At 42.3% G+C, this 13839-nt stretch overlaps 1 protein-coding gene across 3 annotated transcripts in view; it reads left to right on the top strand.

Moving 5' to 3' along the window:
- Positions 1-13839, top strand: part of RHBDL2 (rhomboid like 2) — a 52043-nt gene that overhangs the window by 18513 nt on the left and 19691 nt on the right. For all 3 annotated transcript variants that reach the window (XM_042953152.1, XM_042953151.1, XM_042953153.1), the window contains 3 exons: positions 4520-4786; positions 8679-8827; positions 12157-12269. In XM_042953152.1, coding sequence (XP_042809086.1) covers positions 4541-4786; positions 8679-8827; positions 12157-12269 — 508 coding nt within the window. In that variant the 5' untranslated portion in view covers positions 4520-4540. The remainder of the gene's footprint in view (positions 1-4519; positions 4787-8678; positions 8828-12156; positions 12270-13839) is intronic.

Below are 13839 nucleotides of genomic sequence, written 5' to 3'. Positions count from 1 at the left end.
TGTAGAATTTAGTGATTCATCACTTAAATACAACACCCAGTGCTCATCACAACAAGTGCCGTCCTTGATACCCATCACCTATTTAACCCATCATCTCCGCCTATGACTCTTGATCTCGGTTGTGAGTTCAAGCCCCACATTGGGTGTGGTACCTATTTAAAAAAAAAAAAAAAAAAAGGAATGAACCTTGAAGACTTTCTTCTAAGAGAAGCCAGACTCAAAAGGCCACATATTGTATGATTCCATTTTCATGAAGTCCCCCAAATAAGTAAATCCATAGAGACAGAAAAGTGGTTGCCATGGGCTGGAGAGAGATGGCAATGGAGAGATTGCTTAATGGGTTTGGAGTTTTTGTCTGGGGTAATGAAAAAGTTCCTGAACTAGATAGTGGTGATGGTTACATAACATTGTAAATGTACTTAATGACACTGAATTGTATACTTTAAAATGGTTAAAGTGGTAATTTTTTTTAAGTTTACTTGTTTATTTTGAGAGAGATTGAGAGAGAGAGAGAGAGAGCGAGTTGGGGAGGGACAGAGAGAATTCCAAGCAGGCTTGCACTGTCAGCACGGAACCCAATGCAGGGCTTGAACTCGCAAACCCATGACATCATGACCTGAGCTGAAATCAAGAGCTGGATGCCCAAACAACTGAGTCATCCAGGCGCCCCTAAAGTGATAAATTTTTATGTTACGTGTATATTACCACAATTTAAAAAAATGTAATCTGAGGCCCAGAGAATTTAAGTGATTTACCTAAGTTTACAGTTGATAATGTAGTAGAGCTGTGTTTTAATCCCAGTCATCTGGCTCCGTGGGTCATATTTAAAAAATAAAAATAAAAAAAAAAAAATATATATATATATATACGTGTGTGTATATATATATATATATATATATATATATATATATATCATTGATGAAGCACATATGGGTGATACACTGTATCTAATCTTTGCAATGACCTTGAAAGTTTTGCATTATTGTTTTGTGTGTGTGTGTGTGTGTGTTGGGGGTGGTGGGTAGAACATACATAACTTAAAATTTACCATTTTAGCCATTTTTAAGTATACAGTTCATTGGCATTAAGTACTTTTACATTGTTGTGAAACTCTTAACACCATCCATCTCCAGAACTTTATCTTCCTACACTGAAACTTTGCACCCATTAAATCAGACAACTCCCCATTTTCTCCCTTCCCCCCATGCCCTTGCAACCACCATGCTAGGGTTTATGGTACCAGGCCTGCGGCCATTGCCTGAGGTTGTAAAGAAAAATAAGACGGAGCCATTCCCCAGTCTGTCTAGTGTCAAAGCCTGTGTTCCTGTCCTCTAGTGACCTTGCCACTAGCTCCTCTTCACCGAGTTAGAGAAGTCCAATTGCAGGACAAGAGTGTTGTTGAAGCACGCAGAGGGGATGCCTGTGGCTTGAGGGCAGGAGAAGGAAGTCAGTGAATAAAATATGGTTGAGATGAGAGATGAATGAAAGAAGGTCTGTTAGGAAGGTTGAAGATGAGGAGAATTGGGAACACAACCCTTGCCTTCTTTTTACTTCAGCTTATTCTGAGGAGTATGTGAGATTTTGCGTGGGTATGTGCTTTGAAATGCCAGCGGTGCTCTGCCTGCGTGATTGGGACTCACATCACTCCTTAAGTGGATTTTTTGAATTAACTTTTTTTTAATGTTTATTTATTTTAAACATTAGTAAATGTTTAAAATTTATTAAATTTAATAAATTAGAGAGAGAGACAGACAGACAGAATGCGAGTGGGGCAGGGGCAGAGAGAGAGAGAGAGGGAGACCTAGAATCTGAAGCAGGCTCCATCTGGGCTCTGAGCTGTCAGCACAGAGCCCGATTCAGGGCTCAAACTTATGAACCCTGAGATCATGACCTGAGCCGAAGTTGGGCGTTTAACCAACTGAGCCACCCAGGTGCCCTTGAAGTGGATTTGTTTGAAGGGTGTAACTCAGGAGATCAGTTCCAATGGAGGATGCAGATGACCATCTGGTTAGGGGTACAGACTCCTCCTTCAAGATATTAGGCCACAAAGGGGAGGGGAGAAATAGTACAGTAGTTGAGACTTTAGGATCAAGTCAAGGTGTCATAGATATGGCTTTATTTATTTCTTTTCTAATTTATTATTATTATTATTTTTTAAAGTTATTTATTTATTTATTTTGAAACATAGAGAAAGCTTGAGTAGGGGAAGGGCAGAGAGGAGAGAGCGAGAATCCCAAGGAGGCTCCACACTGCCAGCACAGAGCCTGATGCAGGACTGGAACTCATGAACTGTGAGATCGTGACTTGAGCTGGTTGGACGCTTAACTGGCAGAGCCACCCAGGCACACCTTTATTTGTTTTTTGTTTTTTAATTAAAATAGTAATAAAACCTTTAAAAATCAAATATAAACAGAGGCTGCCTCTGAAGCTAATAAACTTCAGGTCTCTTTCATTTGCATGGGCTCCTGCAAAGGCCAGTATCTACTTTTGCAATTTTTATATTTTGTAACTTTAATTTTATATTATTTTTTCCAAGGAAAACCGCCCAAATTGTTTACACTTTAGGCTCCGCAAAATCTGGGCCCACCCCTGCACAGGAGGCAAAAATCTCGTGAAATCCCACCCACCATGCAGATATAATCATGGTTAATTTTCCAGATTTCTTCCTGTGTATCAGTATGTTACTTTTTTTGTGTGTGTGAGGTTGACTTTATTTATTTATTTTTGTTACTTTATTTTATTATTACTTTTTAATTTACATCCAAGTTAGCATATAGTGCAATAATGATTTCAGGAGTAGATTCCTTAATGCCCCTTCCCCATTTAGCCTATCCCCCCTCCCACAACCCTTCCAGTAACCCTCTGTTTGTTCTCTATTTTTAAAGAGTTTCTTATGTTTTGTCTCCCTCCCTGTTTTTATATTATTTTTGCTTCCCTTCCCTCCTGTTCATCTGTTCTGTGTCTTAACAGTATGTTACTTTTTACAAAAATTGGATTGTACTCTACAACTATTTTGCAACATTTTTTTCCCTCACTATTCCAGCCCTTCCCCCCACTTTTGACCACAGAAATATTTGAATGATTTAAGTAGTTTAACCAGGAGCAAAAAATAACAGAACTAGGAGTGCCTGGTTAACCAGGGTGGCTCAGTTGGTTAAGTGCCCAACTCCTGTTTTCGGCACAGGTCATGATCTCACGTTTTGTGAGTTCAAGTCCCGCATTGGGCTCTGAGCTGACAGTGTGGAGCCTGCTTGGGATTCTCTCTCTCCCTCCCTCTCTGCCCTCCCTCTGCTTGTGCTCTCTCTCTCTCTCTAAATAAATAAATAAATAAATAAACATTAAAAAAAAAAAATAACAGAACCAGACCAACAGGGAAAGGACAGTACATGGCATAGGGATAAGAAAGTATGTGGATCAGCCATCTCTGTTACAGACATGCTGCCTTGGTATCTTATACACCTGCTTGGTGTCCCCTATCACAGTGTAATGAGACAATTATTTGTATGATTTTTATTGACCTCTGTTTCCTCCATTACATTGTCAACCCTTTGGACTAGGGATGGTGGCCTGATACCTAGTAGGTGTTCCATAGATGTTTACTGAATAAATACTTGAATAATTGAATGTTGAGGATTGAATTCAAGGGAATACCTGATGTGGAAATTAGGAAGAACTCAGCCAAGAGCTTTGGATGTCAGAGCATCGTTGGGGAGATGTGTTTCAGCAAGGGTATTGACCTTGTGCCTGGAGGACCAGCAAGGAATGGCCTTCCTAACTCGAGTGTGCTACCGAATGGGCAGTGCTGGTTTAGGAAGAGAGCTGGTAAGATGTAGGTTTGATTCTTTTTTGGGGAGCAGAATGGGCAGCTCAGTTTTTTATCCATAAATGGGACTACAAATCCCCACCTCCTGGGGTTATTGTGGAAGTCCAATGAGTCAATAGATGTGAAAGGCTCCAGCATAGTGCCTGATACACAGTAGATGCTCGGTAAACTATTTTTGATTCTGAGTCAGAAATCTGAGACCTGTGTTTGGCCTGGGAGTAGAAGCGAGATGAGACTAAAATGGGAAAGGAGACCATTCACTTTAGCTGGACGAGACTGGGTTCAGTTATGCGGTGTGCATGGTTTGGGCTCTGAGATGCATCACTTCATGGCCAAGGCATCTCTTACGCTGATGGTTGACTTGACAGTCAGTGGCAGAGGGGAAGGAAGGGACATACAAGGTAGGGTTTCTATTCCAAGGCTCTAGTCCATTCTTTGGGTGGTGGCGATAGAAGTGACCCCGGGGAGCCCTCTCCCTCATTTGGGGAGACCCTATTGCTTTGTCACAATTACATGCTAGGGATGAGGATATGGATATTGTGAGTATGTGGGCACCAGATCTTCAACTGCCTTCTATTAATATCCAGGAAAGGCCGAGGAAACAAACCAGTGGTTGTACCAGACAGCTCAGGAAAGATCTGTGGCCCAAGGACTATAGAGTCATCTGTTTTTCCTTGACATTCATGTCCCTTTTAGGTGGAGGGAAGACCCAGGACAATGGCTGCTGATCGCGATTTGGAGATAGAGGATGTGACTCTGAATTTGGATGGAGACATGAAAGGAGAGCTGGAAGAAGAGAAGGAAATGCGAGAGGATGGGGGAGGTAAAGATCCCTTCAAGAATAAAAAGGTCCACAGGGTTGTCTCAAAATGGATGCTTCCTGAAAAGGTTCGAAGAACATACTTGGAGAGAGCTAACTGCCTCCCACCCCCTGTGTTCATCATCTCCATCAGCATTGCTGAGGTGAGTGAGTTGGGTGGTGGGCACTAGTGTAAGTACCCCTGGGGAGTTGCAAACACACGGGGGCTTCGATCACATCTAGAGAAGAGAAGAGAGCTTGGTGGTGGCAGGCACAGCCCACGCGGAACTCAACTTCACCCTCTCTGAAGTCTCCTTAGGTCTTTCCTGTGTTCCCAGTCACTTTCAGCCAAGGGTGAGTTTTATTTTTCAAGCAAGTCCTCGTCCCAGCTGTGACTACTATTTCTGTGGCTTCATTTCATTTTAGATGTTGGGCCTTTAGAAACCAAATAATCTTGGGGTCACAGATTGGTTTGATCTCATGAACTGATTGCTTCTATAGACTATAGGCTGCCGCCACATTTCAGTAGGGAAAAAAAGAATGGAATCCTCTAATGATGTCTACTGTGGTAGCATGTAGTGTGTTTTCAGACTCTGATCAAGTAAGCCCTTTTATTTTCCAGAAAAGAGTACAAGGCTCAGAGAGGTGGAATGAATTGCCCAAGGTCACATATGTATGACTGGGCCAGCACTGGGCTTTTCCTGAGCCTCATCTTACCAACCTTTTTCTCCTACACCATGATGTCTCATAAAGAAATTGGCAGAAGGGGCGCCTGGGTGGCTCAGTCGGTTGGGCGTCCAACTTCGGCTCAGGTCATGATCTCGCGGTCCGTGAGTTCGAGCCCCACGTCGGGCTCTGTGCTGACAGCTCAGAGCCTGAAGCCTGTTTCAGATTCTGTGTCTCCCTCTCTCTCTGACCTTCCCCATTCATGCTCTGTCTCTCTCTCTGTCTCAAAAATGAATAAACGTTAAAAAAAAATTAAAAAAAAAAAAAGAAATTGGCAGAAGATGCATGTGTGTGGGGTGTGACTTCAGGGACATTAGGAAGTCTCTGATCATTCCCACTGATGTCTCCACTTCCTTATCAAGAATGGTATTAGTCAGGGTTCTTTAGAGAAATAGAAGTAATCGAGTGTGTACACACACAAACACACACACATTATCCATCCATCCATCCATCCATCTCTACATAGATATGGAGAGAGAACTTGATTGATTTTAAGGAATTGGCTCATGTAATTGTGGAAGCTTGGCAAATTCAAAATCGAGGGTAGGCCAGCAGGCTGGAGATCTAGGGGGATAAGAGTTGTAGTTGTAGTTCAAAGGCAGTCATACTTTCCCTCAAAGGCAGAATTCCCTTTCCCTCAGAGGAGGTCAGTCTGTTCTATCAAGGCTTTAAACTCATTTGTTGAGACACCACGTTATGGAGGGTAATCTGCTTTACTCAGTCTATTGATTTTAACATTGATCTCATCTAAAAAATATCTTCACAGAAACATCCAGAATGATTTTGACCAAATATCTGGGTATCATGGTCTAGCCAAATTGACACATAAAATGAACCATCATAGGGAGCTAGCCTCTTATGGTTCAGATAAAGAAAAGGGTAATGAGTAAACACTCCTGGCACACTCTATCAGGTTATCCTTCCAGCCTATGGATTGGCTGGCCTGCCCATGGTCCAATCAGGTGTGTGAGTGCTGGGGGTCTGGGGGAATTGGGGCATAATAGGATAAGGTCACGTGATACGAAACATGACTGTTGTAGTCAGTGCTGTGGAAAGGGCAGTTTTCCCAGGAAGGGTCATAGAGTGGGTGCTAAGATATCTGTCTCTCACAGAAAGATCAGTTTCTTTTTTAAAAATCATTGATTGATTGATTGATTTTCAAGTAATCTGTACAACCATTGTGGGTATTTGTCTCTCACAGAAAGATCAGTGTCTTTTTAAAAACTATTTATTATTTATTTGTTTATTTGTTTATTTATTTATTTATTTATTTATTTATTTATTTATTTATAAGTAATCTCTATACCCAATATGGGGCTCGAACTTAGAACCCTGAGATCAAGAGTCACATACTCTACTGACTGAACCAGCCAGGCACCCTGAAAGATCAGGGTGTGTTTTTTTTTAATGTTTATTTATTTATTTTGAGAATGAGAGCGAGTGAGGGAGAGACAGAGAGAGAGGGAGAAGGAGCAAGTGGAGGAGGGGCGGTGAGAGAGGAGGAGAATCCCAAATAGGCCCCTAGCTGTCGGTGCAGCACCCTGCATGGGACTTGATCCCACAACCATAAGATCATGACCTGAGCTGAAATCAAGAGTTGGACGCTCAACTGACTGAGGCACACAAGTGCTCCAAAATCAGTTTTTAAAATAAAAGCTTTATTTTTTTTTAATTTTAATTATTTTATTTTATTTTATTTATTTTTTAATTTTTTTTAATATTTATTTATTTTTGAGACAGAGGGAGACAGAGCACGAGTGGGGGAGGGGCAGAGAGAGAGGGAGACTGAAACCCCGCTCCAGGCTCTGAGCTGTCAGCACAGAGCCTGATGTAGGGCTCAAACCCACGAACCATGAGATCGTGACCTGAGCCGAATTTGGATGCTTAACCGACTGAGCCACCCAGGTGCCCCTAATTTTTTTTATTTTAGAGAGAGAGAGCACGAGCAGGGGAGATGGGCAGAGGGAGAGAGAGAATTTCAAGTAGGCTCCATGCTGATGTGGGGCTCAAGTCCACAACCTTGGTATCATGACCTAAGCTGAAATTAAGAGTTGGATGTTCAACCTACTGAGCCACCTAGGTGCCCCTTAAATAAAAGTTCTTATGTATGTATGTATTTAAAAAAATTTTTTTAAACATTTTAATTTATTTTTGAGAGACAGAGCGTGAGTGGGGAAGGGTCAGAGAGAGGGAGACACAGAATCCAAAGCAGGTTTCAAGCTCCAAGCTGTCAGCACAGAGCCTGACGCGGGGCTCAAACCCACGAACCGTGAGATCATGACCTGAGCCGAAGTCAGTCGCTCAACCGACTGAGCAACCCAGGCGCCCCTCTATGTATGTATTTTTAAATCTTTCTTGTTTTAATGTTTATTTTTTGAGAGAGAGAGAGAGAGAACGTTAGCAGGGGAGGGGCAGAGAGAGAGAGAGGGGGAGAGAGAGAGAGAGAGGGGAGACAGAGGATCCAAAGCAGGCTCTGCGCTGAGAGCAGATAGCTGGATGCGGGGTTTGAACTCACAAACCATGAGATCATTACTTGAGTCTAAGTTGGACACTTAACTGGCTGAGCCACTCAGGCGCCCCTTAATATCAATTTTTACTAGCTTTTCCATTAATGTCCTCTTTCTATCCCTTCTGTATCCTGCAACCCAGAGTTCTCACATTCAGTTGTCATGTTCCCCCAGTGTCCTCTAATCTGTGACAGTTTCTCAGGCTTTGTTTTCATGACTCTGATAATCTTGAGTATGGGCCAGGTATTCTGTAGATTATCCCCCAATGCAGGCTTGTCTGATGTTTTTCTCATGATTAGACTGGAGTTACGGGTTTTAGGGAGGAACACGCAGAGGTGAAGTGCCTTTCTCATCCTATCACATCAGGGAGTAGGGGACCTCCACATGGCATCCCTGGTGACATGAACCTTCATCACTTGGTTAAGGTCGTGTTTGCCAGGCTTCTCGGCTGAAAGTTACTATTGTTCCCTTTCCCTATTCTTTGGAAGCCAGCAGTGACTTAATATTACCGTGTAAATGAGAGACCAAATGGGAATGGAAAGATGAGGGCAGAGGGTATTTAAGGGGGGTAGGGGGCTCAGAAAGCATTTTCTTCATATTTGGTGTGGGGCCGCTCCTACTCACTGGAGGAAGTAGGCTATGACCACGGTTACGTGGGCAGATATGCAGCAGGGAAATTTAATTCCTGTCATCTTTTGAGCACTTGCTACGGAATGGCCCCCTTGAGAGCTAATCATTTGGAACCAAGGTAGTGTCCGTGGGCTTTAATGGGGCCACTCTCTGCAGAAGGTGGTTAACATTCCTGTCTGCCCCTCCCGGTCAGCTGGCAGTGTTTATTTACTATGCTGTGTGGAAGCCTCAGAAACAGTGGATCACCCTGGACACAGGCATCCTGGAGAGTCCCTTTATCTACAGTCCTGAGAAGAGGGAGGAAGCCTGGAGGTTTATCTCCTATATGCTGGTGCATGCTGGGTAAGGAATGCTATTAAGTCGCTGACGGAGGAGGTTGACTGTGAGTACTCGTCACCCCCAACATTTGGTTGGTGCTTTATTATTGATAAGACACTTACATGTCCGTAATCTAGCCCGATCCTCACAGGAACCCTAGGAGGCAGGTGTTATTACTGCTGCGTTGTGTCTGAGGCTTAGGGGATGTATTGCCCGCGCCAGGTCACGTGGCCACGTGGCAGAGCTGGAACCTCAACCCATTGGTGCTAACCCCCAGTCCAGTGTACTTAGTGTTGCGTATGGCTGCCTAATACTGGTAATTATATAGGAACAGTAATGAGAAGAGACCCGATCATTACTCAACCACACGTATGTTCCCACACGTATGTTGTTTGATGTTGTTAAAATGTTCCCTTTAGGACATGAATCATCAGACCCTCCCTACCCACCCCTGCCACACACTTAAAAAGAATTAATTCACGAGCATTTTGCTGAGTGTATAGTACTGTTTTATTCCATCTGGAATAATACAAGCAATGGGCATTGGTTTTCGTTTATAGCTTCTTCTACGCTAGTAGTCTTTTTATGACCTCACTCAGAACCCACGACTCAGAACCCACTGCAGACAGTGAGCAGCTTGCTGCTGGCCCCCACCCTCCCCACTGAACGCCTGGGGCTTCAGATGAGGCCAACTTCACCTATGTGACCTACCCAGCCCTGGACCTTGAAGGATGACTCTGGCCAGTGGCTAAATAGGTATCCATGGCAGGACACAGGGCTCAGAGGCTTGACAAGTCAAGGACAAAATTGCTAATGGCTCAGTTTCTATGGATACTTTCAGTTTGGTCTTCCATCTACCACGTTCTGAACAAATGTGGTTCCTGTACCACATTTAAATTTTATTATGAGGGGGACAGTCAGTTAAATAGTAATGCAAGGCCACATAGTATTACAGAGTAGTTACTTAACATCTTGCTGCCTCAGTTTCCACATCTGTGAAGTGGGGTAGTAAGTACCGACCTCACAACGTTGCTGTGATTAAATGAGACAACGGTTATAATGTCATTTTTGCAGTGCCTGATACATAATAAGACCCTCAGAAAGACTTCTCAAGGCTGCGTAGGACAGGTCACATATGGGGTTGTATAAGTTAGGAATGCTTTTGGATGGAAGTAATCAAAAATCGAACGGGGGCCCGAACAAATGGAGGTTAATTCTTTACCGTATAAGAAGCCCAGAGGTATGTGGCTAATTCGTCAGTTTAATGAAGCCAAGACTCTTGGTTCTGTGCTGGCATCTCTGCTTTTCCCTTGACCTTTCTCTCATGGTTGCCAGTCGGCAGCTGTAGCTTGGTATTAAAAGCAGGAAGGGGAAAGGTAGTACCAGGTGCTGGTGTCATCAATCCCTTTTGTCAGGAAAGAAGCTCTCTTACCAGTCCCCCGTCAGCGCCACTCTTACCTGCATCTCATTAGCCGGAACCATGAGACACAGCTATCCCTAGCTAGGAGAGGTTGGCAAAGTCAACATTAGCTCTCCTGGCATCACTACGGGAGGCAGACAAGTGGTAATGGCATGGATATGGGATTAGTTACTGTAACATAAACAGAAAGATGGAAAGATTGGGATGGGGAGGGTCTCACAGATGACATGCATTCAAGTTGTACCTGGAAGGGTAGATAAAATTTGGCTGGGAAAAGTTGGGATTTCTATTCCGAGTATATGACAGGATCTCATCTTTATGCCACTTCTACTCTTGCTATTGAGCCGCAGAAAGAATGCTGAGGGTGATTCTTTGTTTTTTGTTTTTGGGTTTTTTTGGTTGCTGTTGGTCATTTTATCCTCAAGCTGTTCCCAAAGGATAAGATGAGATGGCTTCCTGTGACTTTGCTCAAATTCACAAAGTGCACGTATTTCCAAATGCTCTTTCTGAGGTCTCCTTAAGACTAGTGTAACTGTCCTTGCTAGACTATTTTGTGCTGAGTTACATGTTACTTCTTGGATATCTTTGGAGATGACTTGGACAGTGATAGTTGTGTTTGGGTGCACATGTGGCCATGGAGGTAAGTAATCTGTTCTGCAGGGTGTGCCCTGAGAACCCCTGCTGGGTAATTTGTTAAGTAAATTATAACCCAAAAACACAATCCCTAAAACAAATATGAAAGCTCTTGCACTTCGTGGAAGATCCAACACCTATTTTGTTTTTTACCTTTTTTTTTTTTTTTTTTTACATTTATTTATTTTTGAGAGACAGAGGGAGACAGAGCGTGAGCAGGGGAGGGGCAGAGAGAGAGGGAGACACAGAATCCAAAGCAGGCTCCAGGCTCCCAGCCGTCAGCACAGAGCCTGATGCGGGGCTCGAACCCATGAACCATGAGATCATGACCTGATCCAAAGTCAGATGCTTAACTGACTGAGCCACCCAGGCGCCCCCTAACCTTTTTGGTTTAACCTGAAATCTTCTTTAAAAAAAAAAAAGTCTTGTGCTACATAGCAACTAAATTAAGGATTACTGTAATATGGGAATGTACCAAAATACATTCAGAGATTCTCCAGAGATACTTGTGGAGTTTGACAAGCAAAACAATATGAATTTTTTTAAAAAATATTTTTACCTATTTAAAAACTATAATAAAAACCACCTGTATAGTCAGTTATGTTCTAGGCCAACTGTAGTAATGGGAGATACTAAATTTAGCTAATATTACTGGGTAAACTTTCTTTTTCATTTTTGTAAGCTTTGTTTTTCGACTTTTTAATGTAGAAGTGGGAATAGGGGTTTCTCTTGCCATCTCTATTTTATTAAAGAATAGCCTAAGATTGCAAGACTGGTTGTTTAAAAACCTATTGAAATTTGGGGCGCCTGGCTGGCTCAGTCTGTAGAGCATGTGACTCTTGATCTTGAGGTTGTGACTTCAAGCCCCATTTTGGGTGTGGAGCCTACTTTAAAAAAACAAAAACAAAAACAAAACAAAACAAACTATTGAAATTTAAACTCAATATGAGTGAATTAGGATTTTCTCAATACCATGCAACTGAAACAAAATCAGATGCTGGGGCTGACGTAAGATGGCAATTGTCATCTAAACCTAAATTCAAGTTTATGTTCCCTAAGCTAGCCTCATCACTCTCTGCTTGACATTGTCAGTTACTGTTATAAAATAGAACCTATAAATGTATACTTCTAAAATGTCCTTTAATCTTACATATTGAAGGTCTGTGTTGAGATTTTATTTTTAAAAAGTCACCTAAAAAAATTAGAGAATGGAATTTGAGTTAAGCAAGTCTGTAACTACTCTGTTAATGTCCCAAAGAAATAACTATGTGGGTTACTCATAATGTGTTTATCTCCACAGAGTTCAGCACATCCTGGGGAATCTTGTTATGCAGCTCATGTTGGGTATTCCCTTGGAAATGGTCCACAAAGGCCTCCGAGTAGGGCTTGTGTACCTGGCTGGAGTGATTGCAGGTTAGTGTTCTGAGGGTAATACAGAATCCGTGCCTCTTAGGAAGCAATAAACAAAGCAAAAAGTAATAAACATTTCAGTCAAGATTTATTGCACTCCTAGTCTGTGCTAGGGAATTTGATAAGCATTAGAAATAAATTAATTAGGGGTGCCTGGCTGGCTCAGTCAAAAGAGAATGTGACTCTTGATCTCAGGGTCATGAGTTTGAGCCCCATGTTGGGTGTAGAGATTACTTAAATAAATAAAGCTTTAAAAAAGAAAAAAATAAGTTCGAGGGTTGCCTGGCTGGCTCAGTCAGAAGAGCATGTGACTCTTGATCTCAAGATGGTGAGTAAAATAAACTAAAAAAAAAAAAAAAAAAAAAAAAAGAGAAATAAGTTGATTAGAATTAAAATATTTGAGGTAAGGTAAGTAGATAGAGGGGCGCCTGGGTAGCTCAGTTGGTTGGGTGTCCGACTTTGGCTCAGGTCATGATCTCGTGGTTCCTGGGTTCGAGCCCCACGTCGGGCTCTGTGATGACAGCTCAGAACCCGGAGCATGCTTTGGATTCTGTGTCTCCCTCTCTCTCTCTGTTCCACCCCCGCTTGCACTCTGTCTCTCTCTCTCTCAAATGTAAATAAAGATTAAAAAAAAAAGCAGATAGAGGGGCACATGGGTGGCTCAGTCGGTTAAGTGTCCAACTCTTGATTTTGGCTCAGATCATCATCTCATGGTTTTGAGATTGAACCCAGCATCAGGCTCCATGCTGGGTTGCAGATTCTCTCTTAAGATTCTCTCTCTCCCTCTTTCTCTGCCTCTGTTCTGCTCATGAGCTCTCTCAAAAAAACAAAACAAAACAAAACAAAACAGATAAGCAGATAGAAGTCGTTGTGCCTGTCCTCAGGTATTTCAGTCAGACAGGGTTTTGTACAGTTGGAAGTCATGTGTAGTTTGGTGTCCGGGCACATATATTGGGGAGAGACCTACAGTCAGATCATGAAGGCCCAATGTGTCAGACTAGTGATCATGGGAAGTAACATGAGCAAATTTCCATTTAAGAAAGAAAGCTTGAAGAGAATGTAGAGAAGAGCTGGAGGGGCCCAAAACCTCAGTAGGAGCTAGCAGCATATGCCTATGATCTCTGAAACTGGGTGTGCCTTAAGATGACCCACTTTGGTCTGAGCAGAAAATATTAGAATTTCCATCCATCCACTTATTTATTTATTGTAAACATTTTTTTTTTTAGTTACACTTTTTACATCACAGTTATAAGAAATAATACCTAGGGATCTCATGTATCCTTTAACCAGTTACTCCCAATGGTAACAGCTCGCAAATTATAGTACAGTATCACAACCAGGAGATCCACATTGATACAGCCACGGTGCAAAACAACGTATTTCTCACGTTGCATTTTTACAGCCATACTCTCTTCTTTCCCACCCCACACTCTCTTTCACCCCTGACAGCCACTAATCTGTTCTCTATTTCTGTAATTTTCTCACTTCAAGAATGTTGTGTATGTGTGTGTGTGTGTGTATATATATATATATATATATATATATATATATATATATATATCTCACCTTTGGG

This window comes from Panthera leo, chromosome C1 (genome assembly GCF_018350215.1).
Source record: "Panthera leo isolate Ple1 chromosome C1, P.leo_Ple1_pat1.1, whole genome shotgun sequence".
Taxonomy (NCBI): domain Eukaryota; kingdom Metazoa; phylum Chordata; class Mammalia; order Carnivora; family Felidae; genus Panthera; species Panthera leo.
This window is presented reverse-complemented; position numbering and strand designations above follow the sequence as displayed.